Source organism: Poeciliopsis prolifica, unplaced genomic scaffold (assembly GCF_027474105.1).
Source record: "Poeciliopsis prolifica strain line A6 unplaced genomic scaffold, Auburn_PproV2 SCAFFOLD010, whole genome shotgun sequence".
In the NCBI taxonomy this organism is placed as follows: domain Eukaryota; kingdom Metazoa; phylum Chordata; class Actinopteri; order Cyprinodontiformes; family Poeciliidae; genus Poeciliopsis; species Poeciliopsis prolifica.
This window is the reverse complement of record NW_026562385.1, coordinates 12,872,135-12,887,500: the sequence shown is the minus strand read 5'-3', so window position 1 is coordinate 12,887,500 and position 15,366 is coordinate 12,872,135. Positions and strand designations below refer to the sequence as shown.

Below are 15,366 nucleotides of genomic sequence, written 5' to 3'. Positions count from 1 at the left end.
TAGCCTTCCTGACAGGCTCTGCCTTCAGAAAGAAGCTGTAGCATATCAGAAAGAAACGTGGGGACAGGGAAACGAGGAGCGCCACACAGAGGGTGATTGACAGCGCTAGGACGTCCTCCTGGCTCTGACTGGTTTCTAGTTAGCACTGGCAGAAGACAGAGGAGTTAGATTTTTTTTCTATTTTATCTGCCTGATATTATACTGTCTGATGACAATAGTGACAGTTTCAATAAATATGTAAAAAAAATAGATTTCTTTTAAATAATAGTTACATATTGCAACTTTAAACATTAACCTCTGAAATGTGTAAATAATAAAACGTTCCAAAAAAAAAGGAGCTCCTGGATGAGAAACAGGCACATTAATACAAAACTGCTTGTTTATGCAGGAGGTCAGGAGGAGGAGAGAGGAAAATAACATAACATCACCAAACATACTTAGATCCTCCAGATTGCTCATAATCTGTGAGCGGTTCAGCGTGTTCTCTGAGTGTTTGATTTAAAACCCTCATGAAGTTTGACTTTCAATCGTAAAAGAAAACTTTAACTCTGGCCTTTCCTAAAACCCCTACACACACAGCATCAGAACCAATCTGAAATCAATATGGATTACATCAATTAACAAACATAAAACAAATATTTCATTGGTGATCATGTCTTTAAGAAAGTTTTGAAACATTCTGTCCTTCTGCCTGCTCCACTGACACTTTATCCAGAATCCTAAATCATACGTCTGCACTCACCTTGGGCTGGAGAGGTTTTTTGCGGCTCTTCTTCTGGTAATGCTGATTCTCCGTGTTTACACCCAGTAAAAAGTCTCCGCTGACCAATCACAGAAGTGCACAAAAAAAATAATATGCAGATTACCCCGGCAACCACATCACTCACCAAGCTGCCTCTACGGCCTCTAACTTCTGTTTCACCCCTTTAAACCAAACTGTTCACATACTGTAGTGTTTGTGACAAGATTCCTTATGTATTTATTTTAATTGAAAGGTTCTTTTTTTATGTCCAGAATAAATAGAAAACGCAGTGACCTCGAGCAGCATGTGGAGAAGCTAGTTGGTATCAGGACGGCTTCATCCTGCAAAAAAGACGCCTGAAGATGATATCCTAATTATTTAATTGGCTTTATTAAGTTAGGGATGCACTTAATAGACTGATTGGACTGATAAAATAGTAGCATGTCTCTGTATGAGTGTAAACTTCTCATTATTTGTGTAGGAAAAAGTGACATTCAAATGAGCTGCTGCCTTGCGGCAAGAAGCTCCTTCGTTTCCTGCTTCACTAAATCCGTCAGGATTAAGTCAGACAAACAGAGTTCCCAATCAATCCTGTCACATTTCAAAACACGCTCTTGAAACTTTTACTTATAAGCTACATCCGTAGGACCTTTAGTTGAACATATTTTGTTTTTCTTCATATTTCACTCAAGGTTTCCTACCAGAAAACCTGCTGAGCCCAGTGAGAGGAAGCACTGCTGTGTTTCTGAGACAGAAAAAAATGGTTAAAGTTGACAGGAAATTTGGAAAATATCAGTTGTTATTCAAAGATACTGATAAAACTTAAACTAGAAAGACTTGGGGGGCGGGGGAAAAGGCAAATGAAATAAATATGATTTTTATAATGTGTTTTGCTCTTTGGTTCTTTGATTGTTTCATCTTAGTTATAATGTCCAAAATGTTTTGATCCTTTACATGTGACTTGTTTGTCACATACAACTGTTTTTTAGTTGAAGTTGTCAGCATGTAGACCGTTAAAGACAGGAAATAGTTCCAGAGTTCCAGAGAATGAAGTAAAGACTCTTTAACTCGTCTTTGCCGTCTGGTACTGGTGTGCAGAAAAATAGTAATCACAAAAAAACAGCAATGCTCAGCCTGTCGGTTGTCTGGGGAAACCACGTCACATATCGGTGTCCAGAGATTAAATGTGCTGTAAATTTTTGATTAGCCTTTGATTTCTTTTGGCCAACAAAGTATTTCTTTTAATCCTTCAAGATTTTGTTTTTATCAACCCTGAAAATATAGTTTTCTTGTGAAGGTTTTTTCTTTGCAAATCGACCTTGCATGTCTCGAAGATCAAATTGTCTTTGTCGGTTTTGAATGCTGTGTTTGAAATGGAAAGCATATACAAATTTCTTCATTCCTTTGAGATGTACAAGACACGGCATTTGTTAAGCAGATATGTTCTCATCCTGTCTTTACGCCCAGGCCAGTTTCTCTCTGTGGCCAAATGCCACAAGTTCGCTTTAGGTGCCTTTTTTTCATTTTACATCACTGAGTTCAATTTTCAGTGAAACTCCAATCTTGTGAGATTGTGGCTGTTTGACAGCGATAGGCATATAGAAAAAGCACAAAGTTTCTTTGTGTGTCAAGTTGTAAGTGATGATGGATAAATCAATCAATCAATCTATCTATCTATCTATCTATCTATCTATCTATCTATCTATCTATCTATCTATCTATCTATCTATCTATCTATCTATCTATCTATCTATCTATCTATCTATCTATCTATCTCTATCTATCTATCTATCTATCTATCTATCTATCTATCTATCTATCTATCTATCTATCTATCTATCTATCTATCTATCTATCTATCTTCTATCTATCTATCTATCTATCTATCTATCTACTATCTATCTATCTATCTATCTATCTATCTATCTATCTATCTATCTATCTATCTATCTATCTATCTATCTATCTATCTATCTATCTATCTATCTATCTATCTATCTATCTATCTATCTATCTATCTATCTTCTATCTATCTATCTATCTATCTATCTATCTATCTATCTATCTATCTATCTATCTATCTATCTATCTATCTATCTATCTATCTATCTATCTATCTATCTATCTATCTATCTATCTATCTATCTATCTATCTATCTATCTATCTATCTATCTATCTATCTATCTATCTATCTATCTATCTATCTATCTATCATCTATCTATCTATCTATCTATCTATCTATCTATCTATCTATCTATCTATCTATCTATCTATCTATCTATCTATCTATCTATCTATCTATCTATCTATTCATTCATTCATTCATTCTCAGGTCAATTTGTTCTTCCTCCTTTGTGACATCATGTGTTCAGGTACAAATTAACATCTTGATCCAGTCAACTTTTCACACCCAAAAAGTCAAAAACAACTGACCAAAACTGTGAAAGCAGGAAATGGCGACAGATTGGCACAATCAGTAACTGTCTAGACGACATGTCTCCATAGGACATGGTGTCTTTTTTAACAGCTGCTGTGGTTCTTTTGATGTTTTCCTCTCACTGAATCTGAAAATGGCAAACCGTGAATCTTCCACCCTGAAGAGTGTTGTTAGAGAAACCTGGTAGACATGAAGTGTGGGGCACTCAGAAACGGAAAAAACATGATGTTTGTAAGTTTTCTACCACAGCTTATTTATTATTAACAAATAATTCAGAGGATTTCATTAACATAATACTTCACACAATTTTATGTATTTAAAACATGTTATGATCTAATTAAAATATAAGAAAGTCAGTGTATGAGCCAGTACAATTTTGCACTCTGATTTTTTTGGTAAAAATTAAACATAAGATTACATGAAATTTATTATCTATTGCAACATGTTACCAGAGTGTGTCCATGTTGAGTCAAACCAAAAATATTAAAGTGCATCACACTTGTTAGGTTTTATAGAAACTTTTCAGTCAAGAATGAACCTGTTCTAGTTTAAATAATTTATATTTTAAGCCACATATGTACAAAAGCAGTAAAATATTAGCACGGTGGGGCAGTATTATGTATTCTCCAGGAACATTCACACAATCAAGTAACCATGTTGCCTTCAGGTACAAAAATGCTACACATTTCAAATATGACTTTAAAATTTATTTGACTTTGCAATTTAACATCTTGAAATTGGGTCTCTGTCTCTTTAAAAGCTCCTGCTCTTTTTGGAACTCTGCCTTCAGGAAATCATCACAACATGGCTCCTCTGTTAACCTTTAGCCATGTTTTTACCAGCCTTACACTGACAAGTGGCTTGTATGACGAGCTCAGCAGATGTATAGTTCCACCAGGTGTGGACCTGTAAACTCAGCAACTCAGCAGCCATGTTTCAACAAAACCCTAAACTGCATATCCAGAATCCATAATATATCATCATCTACATTAATAGAGCAAGTAGAGTTCATTGAATACAAAGCTTCTAACATGGCTTATTCTTGTCATCCATCCATCCATCCATCCATCCATCCATCCATCCATCCATCCATCCATCCATCCATCCATCCATCCATCCATCCACATCCATCCATCCATCCATCCATCCATCCATCCATCCATCCATCCATCCATCATCCATCCATCCATCCATCCATCCATCCATCCATCTAGTTTAAGTTGGATGAATGAAGATCCTCTTTTCATAAGTTTTTCTGTATAATATTAGATTTTAAATAACAGAAGAAGTTCCTTCTCTGTCTGCAGTCTCTGATCCCAAATGATGACTTTGCCGTTCTTCTCCAGGACTCCACACCAGACGCCCGGGCAGCTTGGAATGTCCTGGTCCTGCACCGGTTCTCCACCCACCCAGAACCACTCATCGACAAGGTAACGCAGGCCCGTCCACAGGCAGCAGGGAGGTCAACGTAAAAAACAGAGGGTGAGCTGGTGAACAAAAGCACCACAGAGCAAACAGCGGTCGGCCCACCTCCTCAGTGGTTGCCAGTTGGCTTGTCTCTCGGGCAAAGTGGTTGTCGTCGGGGGTGATGAGGGTCGCCAGGTCGTAGCTGTGGACTTTGTCCAGAGTCCTGCAGTGCTCCAACGCCTCCTCCCACGTCTTATTCTCCTTCACCAGAACCAGCCCGTCGTCATGGCAAATGAAGACACGTGTTGCGTCACATGGGACACTTACCCACTTTTTAGTGAACGGCCGCTGATAGACACAGTGCTCGTTTCCTAACGGTTCTATAAGAAAAGGAAACAGATGTAAGAGTGTGTACGGTTTCATTAGACCTGAAGAATAAATCCTCCTGCAGTCTGGAGCAAGATTCTGCCAGAGTAGAACTTCAAAACAGTCGACAAAAAAAGAAACACTCTTGTCTTATTATCAAGTCTATTAAGCCTCTACCTAATAAACCTACGGTACATTCTCACACATTTTGTATGGAAACCTTTTAAAGAGTTTACCTGGAAAAATATTTCTTAGTTTATCACAACAGAAGTTATATTATGTTAGACATTTTACTGATAAAATATAAATTCCTGTGGACATAAACAGATATAATTTATATAGGCAAACAAAGATTGACTTATAATTTGATTTCAACTCCCTCGTCTCACTGAGTATTTGGACAAAGAAAATAAGAGTTTGGAAAATTATATGTACAATCAACTCTGTATGTTTTTCCAAAGCGAGCCTGGAAACAAAAAAGCTCCAGCCCAACATGATTACAGATGCCTCTGCAACATTCACTGTGCAGAATTCATCTCTCTCACCATTTTCTTCCCAGTTGAGGAAGGTTGCCGCCTCGTCTCTTCTGGACCATTTCCAGTCGCTCGTGTTGTTGTCTCTGTGCAGTCCAATCCAGCCCCTGGTACCATCCAGCACCTGAATGTCTGTTTCGGACCTGATAGTGATCAGGTCAGTGTGATGCTCCCTGCAGGAGGCCTGGGCTTCGCTCCAGGGTTTCTGTATTTCATAAAATGTAAAGCTTCCTTCTCTGAGGCCCAAATGCTGCCCAGAGGCAAAGTAAAGGACAGACATCAATGGGACAACGACCATGGTCCTCATAATGTCTCCGCCTGGAATCAGATCAGCATAATGATTATCAATCAGTCAATCGATCAAGCTTATTTGCAAAGAGCAGTTCATGAACAAGGCAGTTCAAATTGCTTTGCATCATAAAAACACAAAAATACAGTCAGAACAGTGAACTGTTGAAACATTACATTTTGCCAAGTATCATTGATACACATCAGTGCTTCATTTTTAGTGGTTCAAAAACAACTAAACAGTTCAGTTTTTAGTCTAGTTGAAAGGAACTCATCGTGTTTTGGCTGCAGTTTTCTGGAAGTTTGTTCCAGATTTCAGATGCATAGAAGCTGAATGATTCTTCTCCATGTTTGGTTCTGGGGATGCAGAGCAGAACCAGAACCAGAAGACCTCAGGAGTCATGGACTTTCACCTAGGATTACATGTGGGACTTTTGGAGTACCTTCTGGATACCTTCTCGGACTTGACCGTATCTTCTCTCTACCTGAACCTGTTTTTGCACAAATTGCTAGCTAATGTAATCTTACAATAACTAAACAAGTTATCCTGTACACTGTAAGTAATCCATAGATAGTATAGACATCAGTAAATGTTCATACTGCACATTAGTAATCGGTCATAAAAGTCGCTCTTTGTCTTCACCTTCTAGTTTTTTCTCAACAAACCTGCCTGACTTTTTAAGACTCCATTTATGTAAAAGCTTCACTGGACGATGTCTGAACTCACCTCAGGCTGCAGCAGCAGGTGGAGAGCTTTGAATCAATGAGGTCATGTTGATTTTCTGAGTAAACTCTATAAACGGACCTAACCAACCAATCACAGCACAGCTGTATATGGAAATCAACCAAAGCAGAGAATATTGTCAAATCAGGGCCTTTGTTTTTAAGCAAAGAAAAGCCCTGAGCGACTTTAGAAGACCCTAACAGAGCCTAGAAAAAATATTTACACCTATTAAATCTTTTCACATGTCACATGCGCAAGAAACAAGCAAACTAGGCCACTGAACCAACAGGGGCCTCCCATTAATAATGTTTAACCCAGACTGTAGATCTAATATTTAATGTATTTATATAATGCATACACACTTTCTCTGAGGTCACATAAACTTGCCTTGTATCTGTTACAACTTGTTCCAATCCAAACGGCACTGAGACTCATTTCTCATTATCTTCACTGACAGTTCCCTGTTCTCTGATTTCCTATTTGTTTACTAGGAAATGAGGCCTGGCTTACTGGGAGTGATGGATGGCTTTATATGCCACTGCTCCAGATTGCTTGTTTTGCTTGAACCTTTTGATTTCTTGTTGAACTACTCCTACTAAAACACATTTACCTTTTACTGCACATATTACGTTTAAGCGGCCCTCTCTTTGTTTTCCCGGGTTCTGTTTGATCGTGGTATAATTTCCTGAATTTCAGTGCCATACTTTTGAAGACGCCTTTCAGGATATTCAAAAAAATAAAAACAGAAATTACTTTCACAGATTTTACAACTGTTCTGACTTTATTTCATTAAAACAATCTTATGTCAGAATGAATACATGTATCACTTGTGTTAGCAGCTTTTTTTAAAATTAATGTTCAAAATAGAAGAAACTAAACATTTTTCAGCAGACATCATGCAATCAGTGGAATAATTTATGTGAAAGGAGAAACGGATCGGCATGTTTGTCCAGCTGAGCTGCTGATCAGGAGTTGGCCCCAGTCCGCGGGCCCCTGATGATGTGGATCCTGGCCTCTTCATCCAGCTCCTCCACGATCCTCTCCTGTTTGACTGACAAGATGGTGTAGCTGACTGAAGGAGGGCTGGTTAAAGCAAATCTCATCAGCAGTGATCAGAAGCCTTCTATCAATGCAAACGTTTTAGAACTTTACTCAAATGTCCTGATACTGTTCAATGCTGTTTTGCACATAAAAATGAAACATTAAGGTTGATGGCACATGTGTTAAACTGAAGACCCCGAGGGTCACATTCGGTGCGCCGTAGCTTGGCCCATAGAACCTTCAAGATAACAGTTGAGTGTTTAAATATTGTTTTATCAATCAGTTTTCATCTGCTGTCTCAATCAATCACTTTTTAGCGATTCCACAGTTGTGGAAATTCATGCAAAATTCACCAGGTCGCTGCACTGATCCACACTGATGTGTTATTGTGAGTTTATTGCACAATTTATGAAAATTTTTTTTTATCAGTCTGTTCATTGTCCAGACGTGAACAGGGCGGCAGTACGAAAGTCTCTGATAGCAGCGATTAAGATTATCAATCAACGAGTTCATTTGAAGTTGATTGATTGATTAACCATTAATTGATAAGGAGCCATTATCAGCCATAACATGAAGGATGGAATTTGCTGCATTTCCCGCATCCTTTTTTTTTTGTATGCATTGATTTTAGTGAACTTGGTCAAATCGCGTAAAATGGATGTTTTAAAGGAGTAAATAACAGCTTGTAAACAGATGATGTAAACAGATGTTTAGTTGTACCAGTGATCAATAAGTCAGGACTCAAGTCTTCATCTCTGGAGCTTTTACCAGACAGCTTGTTGGACTAAAGTCTTCATGTTGCAGGGCAGGAAGTTTCCTGTCTCTGCTTTTCAACATGACGTTCAGTGAAACTTTTCACGACCACATCAAAACTGAAACATTTTAGGTTCCAGCTATTCAGAGGAATATTCCTGAACTTCCTGCTTCTCAGCCTCATCTTTTTTAACCTACAACGCCTGACCTCGGTATCACTTTAAAGCTTTTTTATTTCTTTAACATTATCACTGATAAAAGGTCAGTTTGGGCTTCCAGCTCTTCCAGACCTGTGGCTCCTTCAGTCAGCCTCTCTGTAGCCTCTCTGTGGCTGAAGTGGACGGTGAAGGATACAGATGCCCACCACCAGCGCCCCGATGCCCAAGCCGGTCAGCAGGTTCCTGCTCCGGATCCGCGCTGCGTTTTTCTGGAAGTAGTCCAGCTCCTGTCGGCGGCGGAGAAGCTGCATCTCTGCGGCCGTTGGGGCCGCTTTGGCCGCTCGACCCGGTCCTTCCTCCGCCATTGCTTGTTATTGTGCTGCCCGGAAGTTCGCGTCTTCTTCCTGTGCGTCAAGGTTCGCTGGCGTCGTTTGGGCTGCATTACCGCCACCTTCTGGCTGCGACCGTCCAGGACAGCTTGTGTTGTTTTTGTTTTCCTCTGGGGAAGTGGCTCGAGCCTGCTTTGTCTCCATGGGATACCGACATTTTTTAACGAATTATTACAAATGATTTCATTTTCAGAATGTGAGAAATACTCTGACGTCACGTGTCACTGTTTAAAAGCCGCCAGTGGATTTATTTAAAGCCATTTGTTAACTTTTGTGAACACACTGCTCCTTCATTGATTATCTTAATTTTACAATGAACTGCTATCATTAACATCTGTTTTTTTTTATGAAGTCAATATTATACTCGACAGCCAAGTTGTATTTTGGATTTGGAGTGAAAGCAAATCCATTTTTTTTCTCCTAATCCTTCAGTTTCTGTCTGAATTCTGAATTAAGCCAAATAAATACTTTTTAAAAAATGTTATGAATACATTTTATTGATTTATCTAGCTTACACCTCATATTCAGATTTCTAAATACAAAAGGATGCTGCCATTACTCTCTTTAATCTAACATCCTGCAGTCTAAGTTTGTAGCTATGTGATAAATTCCAGCTGTGTGCATTTTGCGTTTCTTCTTCCGGTTACAAACATCAAATCTAAACTGTGACATTTGTTGCTGTCCAGAACGGACCACAGACAGATGAACAGAACAACTCCTTGTGAGAAATAATTAAACCTTTCCATGTGCAAAAAAACTTTACCTTAATGGCACCTGAGTGCTTTGAGATGTGAGCCGTTTTTTTGTTTTCAGTTCTAGAATCTGCATTGCAAAGTAGCAGGGTCACATTTTTCATTTAGAAATTGAAATCTTTGGAGCTTTCATGCAAGTCCATATTTTAAATCTGTCCCCAGCTTTACTTTAGGATGAACCCAAATAAGAATATTCCTGACAGTTAGTCGGTACGCCACGACGGAGTATTAAGAAAATAATAAAAAATAAAAATAAAAAATTGCAAGAATAAAGTCATAAATTATGAAGATTAAGTAATAATATTATGAGTATAAAGTTGTACAAAAATAAAGTTGAAATAATGTGAGAATAAAGTCTTAATATTACCTCGTTACTTTAAAAATATGATGACCTTAAAATTATCACAACTTAATTTTCCTATTATTTTGACTTTATTTCTATAATGATCATCATTTTATTTCTTTCTTTCTTAATATGATCCAAATACTTTGTGAATGTCCAAAATGCAAAAGAATTTTGCAGCAAGTGTGTTATTTTTTATTAATTTTTTTTTTATGAGAAAAGTCTATGAAAGGAGAAAACGTCCCAAATCAGAATCTCGTCATGGATCTTGTAGTTGGTCTCCAAAGCCGAATGAGAAGCAGGAGTTCAGGAAGCAGCAGCAGGAGGAGCAGCAGGCTGCAGGCCGGAGGTGAGGCAGCAGCTGTGGAATGAGTCCGGGAGGTTCTTGGCGTGCTCCACCAGCGCGTACGAGTCTCTGATGTCGGTCAGGCCAAACCAGAAGACGGTCCACACTCCGTTTACAAAGCTGCCGTCGCAATGCTTAAAGTACCTGGACAGAGGAGGACAAAAGCAGGTGGAGGCTGTGATCTGATGCTTCCTGCTCAGCCCAGCTGATTGTTTTCCGGTCAGAACCCGACAACGTATTAGAACTGAACACAACATCCTGTAGAAGCGCAGCTGTTAGACTTTATCATATTTTCACAACATAATGGAGGCTTTCGAGCTCTTTGTTGTTTCTAACTTTACTGAAGCTGAGAATTCTTCACTGATTGGTTGGGATCAATCCTTACTTTTGACTCCACGTGTGACGCCTTTCCTTCCTGGCATTTTTAAACGAAGACCTGAATGCTGCAAACCAACAATCCTTTTTCTTTAAGGAACACTTATGAATCCAAAAGCAACCTCCTATAAGCTTCTGGCTCCTTCATGAGGAACAGAGCTTCAGATTAGACATTACTGCTTGAAGCAATTGATCAAAATTCCTGCTGAAGTCTGAACAGATGTCAAAAGCAGCACCAGACTGTATTTAGTGAGAGTACGTCAACTCGATGCCACGTTGATATTTTTGCATGGGACTAACCACGGGTTGATCCTGTTGGTGGCCTTTGACCTCCAGAACAGCTTGCCCAGATCCTGTCGGATGCACTCCCACAGGATGTGGCTGGTGCCCTGCCCCTGCTTGCTGCTGCTCACCACAAACTTGTCCAGGTAGGGGGTCCCACCGTTGACGGGCTCCATCGTGATGATGGCCGCCGCGCTGTAGCTGGAGGGAGGACATTAGAGCAAAAACGTGTGGTCCTTTCTCAGCATGTCGGTGCTGATCAGACACAAACAGTAACAAGAATTACAGCCACAAACCGCAATCGACGACGAGACTTTAGGAGACAGATCAACACAAATTAAGAGCAGTGTTGTGAGAGGGGAGGAAAATGGCATGTTTTCCTATCTGAGAAGTGCGGAGTGCATTTCATTTACTCGGTTGTGTTTCCATCAAACATTTTGTTTGTGTATTTTTAAGTATCACATCAGAAAAGGTTGACAGCAACAGCAACATTCGGAAGAATTTTCTCAATCTTGTATGAAAAGATTTTCCTCTCGCTTCAGCTGGGTTTTGCTTTCTCTGAAAAAGAGTTAATGAGTAAAAGGGGAGCATGGAAAGTGGAAAAGTTCAAACTTGGATGGGAGGACTCTCTCCTCATCTCCGTCAATATCCGCTCAATGCTAGTTAGCAACCTCTACTTCCTGTTCATGACGGCCATGTGAAACGTCAGCATGAGGCAAAATTACTCCATATGCCGCCTGGTCGATTTGCTCCAAACCAGAAAATGGAAACACACAGAGAGCATGAACACCAGGGAACACAACGGACAGATCAAGTGGTCCAAAGGTTTCATGTCCATTACTGTGTCTTTGCTTCGCTGTGATAGTTTCTGTCATATTTACTGGATCTATTTTTGGAGAAATGAAATGCACATTAACAGCTTGACTTTTTCCCCCCTGCACGACTTGAACGCACCCTTCAGAGAGGTAGACGCAGTGCATCCGTCCCTTCAAAGTCTCCACGTAATCCTGCCTCAGAGTTTTACCGAACGACTTGTCGATGAGAGTCAGCAGACGCTCCACGTCGATCTCATCCAGAGAGGTGTACCTGCGCGAACAGAGCAACAGAAATGCCGTGTGTGTAAGTCAGAAAGCGTATCCTTGTGACGGGGAGTTAATTTTGGATTATGATGCACGGATCAAGTTACCTGGGCTCGTGTGATATTTACTGACCTGTGTATGGGGTCGCCGTTTTTGAAAAGTGTCCCAGAACCTGACATGAAACGCAAGACAGAAAACAAATAACTAACTTAAGAAGATATTCTGCGGGTCAAAAAGCCGATGCAATCAAGCTCAGTAGCTCAACTCAGACTCCCTGCATGCTCCACACAGAGCTCTGAAACACTTCTTACTGATTATCGTTGTTTTTGCTTCTTTGTGACTCTTGCATGTTTCAGACTATCAAACAAAATGAAATCTGAGAAAAATAACCTGAGTGAATACAAAAAATATTCTTACACCGCTTTGTTTAAAATCTCAGTTTATCAGTTCCTATCCACCATAAGAAAGACTTGCATAGCTGAATTATGCCACATGAACTGATCAGTGCATCATTGCGAGAGAATGCAAAGGAAAAAAAAAAATCCTCCATGTCCACTAAGGAGCATGACTGTTCAGACAGCTGCCGCTTTGAAAACAGTCGCATACGGCGAAAAGATCAGAATGCTGTGAAAAGTCAAACATTGGTGGCCTTTGCCTTGTGCTTGCAGGCCTCACCCCGGTGGCTGAAGAGCTCGGTCAGCAGAGTGTCTGCAGAGGTGATCACAGCTGAGGACTCTGTTGGCAGATTGTTTAGCAGTCTAGCGATGGTGGTCACCCTGCGGCGCTCCACTTGGCTCAGCCACGCCGCTGCAGACAGACCGGGCAGGTCAGTGGGCAGCGACACCGTGTCCAGGACCTGTGAGAGCGGCACACGTGAGTAAGCAGTGTGAGTTCATATTCGGCATGCATGCACGAGGGCTGGTTCTGTGCCTTGCGTCTTTGACCCCGCAGGCCTCCGGAGTTGTTCAGAAACATGACTTTGAGAGGCTGCAGGGCTCGGGAAATGGCTGCCGTGACCTCCGTCGGGTCCAGCACCAGCGAGCATTCTTGTCCGTCCCTCCCAACTGGACAGACCAGTGGGATGGTGCCGCAGTCCAGACTCCACTGAAGGAGGCTGATGTCCACAGAAATGGAGTGTGGAGCACTGCAGAGGAAAGGACAGAACAGTTTGTGTGGGGTCTGCAGTGATGCTACGCTTCCTGACCCTTGACCTGCACAAGTCAAGGGACGGTAAGTCCTGATGATCTGCTCTGCAGACCCGGTGCAGAAATGTTTGCAGTCATTCATTAACTCTTCATCTTAACCGGAGACAGAACAGGACGAGTCCACATGCAGTCGGGTATTTGGGAAAACTAAAACATTTTTATAAACTTTGACCTTCCATCCACACAAAAACTTTGTGGGATATCTTGAAGGCAAAATGATTGCATTATCATTGTTACATCATGGATAATCAGGTCCTATAACCGTCACAGACTCTTTAGTGGCTGTAAAACAAGTTTTGTCCTAACCTGCTGCCTTGTGGTGCCTCATGCAGCTGCAGGAAGGACTCTGCAGAGAAGAATGGTAGGACAGTTGCTGAGTGTAGCTGCAGAGCTTCAGTGAGCTGCTGGCAGCGCTCCACCAGCCCTCTGGTGCACCACGACCCAGCAGCTGCTTCTCCAGACCCTGACTCCTGGTGGTAGGAGCAGCCCATCACCACCACAGGCTTCATGTCCATCCGCTGCAGGAAGGACAGGCCAAAGGCCAGGCTCTGTACCAACTCCCTGCTTTGGAATACCAAGTCGTCCACCTCGAAGAGACACAAAAATGTTTAGAGTTCAAAAGTAGGAAGCACTTTGTACTTTGGTCACTGCAAAAGGAATAAAATCAGGTGCTTTTATTTTGATTTCATTTTTGTGCAGATAAGTCATTTAAAAACAGTCAACTTTAAGCCGTGTGTTTCAGGAAGTGTGTCCTATCGCCACAAACGGTCCTGACATTTTGGGTTATTTTTTTTTTCTACATGTCTACAAATAATACCATAAACATATTTTAAAGTGCTAACAAACTCATTTTGCTTTGGAATTCCATTTCATTTTGTGTGGAACTTCATTTATTTCTGACTCTGAGCAGGGACGTTCCCTGCAGGACCGGTCTGACGTTTGGGTCAGAAGGTGACGGTCCACTCGGGCCAGGGTGCAGTTATGGTACTGGCGGGTTTGATCACTGCTGCATGGCACTGCTGCAGTTTCATTTCAACATGAAACTGCTTCCCTCTGACTACATGTGACTGACATCTGCAATTAAAACATGAAACTGTGGAAGCAACACAGCTAAATGTGAAAATAATAATAATAATAATAATTTTTTCCCAAACAGAAAACTAGTGGTTGAGTCAGAAACTGAGCTGAGAAAGAAATTATTACACTGTTGCTATGAGAAACATATAAAAAAACTATTCTTGTGTATAGAAAAAAACAAAATAAAACAAAAAAAAAAAAAACATGGTTGAATCTTTAGAAAGCTGTTAAACTGCAGATAACAAATGTAAAATAAATAGTGCAATATTTTAATAAACAATAACTAATGAAAAGGAACAGATGTGTGAAAACTATTTTGCATATTTTATAAGGTCCAAAAATGAACACATAAACAAATAAAGTCCAGTTTACCTCCAGCACAGCGAAAGCAGGAGACTGGGATAAGTTCGCTCTCTGGAACTGGGCCAGCCAGTACCGAGCCTCGCGCGGATCCCCCCCGACCTCGCTCAGGAAAGCCTTCACGTCCCGATAAATCAAGTTCCGGTTCGCCAGCGCGTGCCGGTCCGCGGCGGAGAAGCAGCCGGGACTCTCCTGCTGACCCGCGGCCGCGGCTCGCCCTCCCACCGGGGCCGCGGTGGAGCTCCCTGTCCGGCGCTGAGCGGCGCACAGCGGCCCCCGCTGCGGACTCGAGGCCCCGGGGGGCCCCGTGGAGCTTCGGCCGGGACCGGACAGGTACTTCCCAGCCAGCACCACGGCCCGACAGCCAGCGGAACCACTACTGATTTTGGACATGTGGAGAGCTGGGACCGACCCGCAGGCCTGTGCGGAGCAGCGGGGTGTGTGTGTCGCTGTGTGTGTGTCGCTGTGTGTGTGTGTCGCTGTGTGTGTGTTGCTGTGTGTGTGTGTCGCTGTGTGTGTGTGTCGCTGTGTGTGTGTGTTGCTGTGTGGACACCGACAGCTGCTCCATTCAGCGCGGCCTGCTGCTGCGTCAGCATTTCTCATGTTTCAACTGACCAGCAGGAGTGGGGGGGCTGAGGCCCTGAGGGGCCTCCTGTATTTGGCCCTTTACAGGAGGGCCAAACACCAAATGTTGGAAATGAAACAAA

At 41.5% G+C, this 15,366-nt stretch overlaps 3 protein-coding genes across 4 annotated transcripts; all 3 read right to left on the bottom strand.

Moving 5' to 3' along the window:
- Window positions 1–4,368: 4,368 nt before the first annotated feature.
- LOC129363138 (lactose-binding lectin l-2-like) lies at window positions 4,369–7,185 on the bottom strand. 2 transcript variants are annotated; one of them, XM_055035011.1, is made up of 3 exons: window positions 5,500–7,185; window positions 4,920–4,968; window positions 4,369–4,849 (listed from the first exon to the last, which is right to left on the bottom strand). In XM_055035011.1, the coding sequence occupies exons 1-3, from the start codon at window positions 5,792–5,794 to the stop codon at window positions 4,645–4,647; spliced, it is 549 nt and encodes a 182-aa protein (XP_054890986.1). In that variant the 5' UTR covers window positions 5,795–7,185; the 3' UTR covers window positions 4,369–4,644. The 2 variants fall into 2 exon arrangements, with proteins under 2 accessions (XP_054890986.1, XP_054890985.1); XM_055035010.1 differs by having other exon boundaries at window positions 4,369–4,968.
- A 74-nt stretch (window positions 7,186–7,259) lies between these two features.
- LOC129363139 (cytochrome c oxidase assembly factor 3 homolog, mitochondrial) lies at window positions 7,260–8,992 on the bottom strand. Its single transcript, XM_055035013.1, has 2 exons — window positions 8,648–8,992; window positions 7,260–7,571 (listed from the first exon to the last, which is right to left on the bottom strand). The coding sequence occupies exons 1-2, from the start codon at window positions 8,814–8,816 to the stop codon at window positions 7,465–7,467; spliced, it is 276 nt and encodes a 91-aa protein (XP_054890988.1). The 5' UTR covers window positions 8,817–8,992; the 3' UTR covers window positions 7,260–7,464.
- A 1,124-nt stretch (window positions 8,993–10,116) lies between these two features.
- On the bottom strand, window positions 10,117–15,145 carry nags (N-acetylglutamate synthase). The gene is made up of 8 exons (XM_055036225.1): window positions 14,672–15,145; window positions 13,529–13,809; window positions 12,948–13,161; window positions 12,693–12,873; window positions 12,150–12,189; window positions 11,893–12,024; window positions 10,957–11,139; window positions 10,117–10,425 (listed from the first exon to the last, which is right to left on the bottom strand). The coding sequence occupies exons 1-8, from the start codon at window positions 15,050–15,052 to the stop codon at window positions 10,242–10,244; spliced, it is 1,596 nt and encodes a 531-aa protein (XP_054892200.1). The 5' UTR covers window positions 15,053–15,145; the 3' UTR covers window positions 10,117–10,241.
- Window positions 15,146–15,366: the final 221 nt, after the last annotated feature.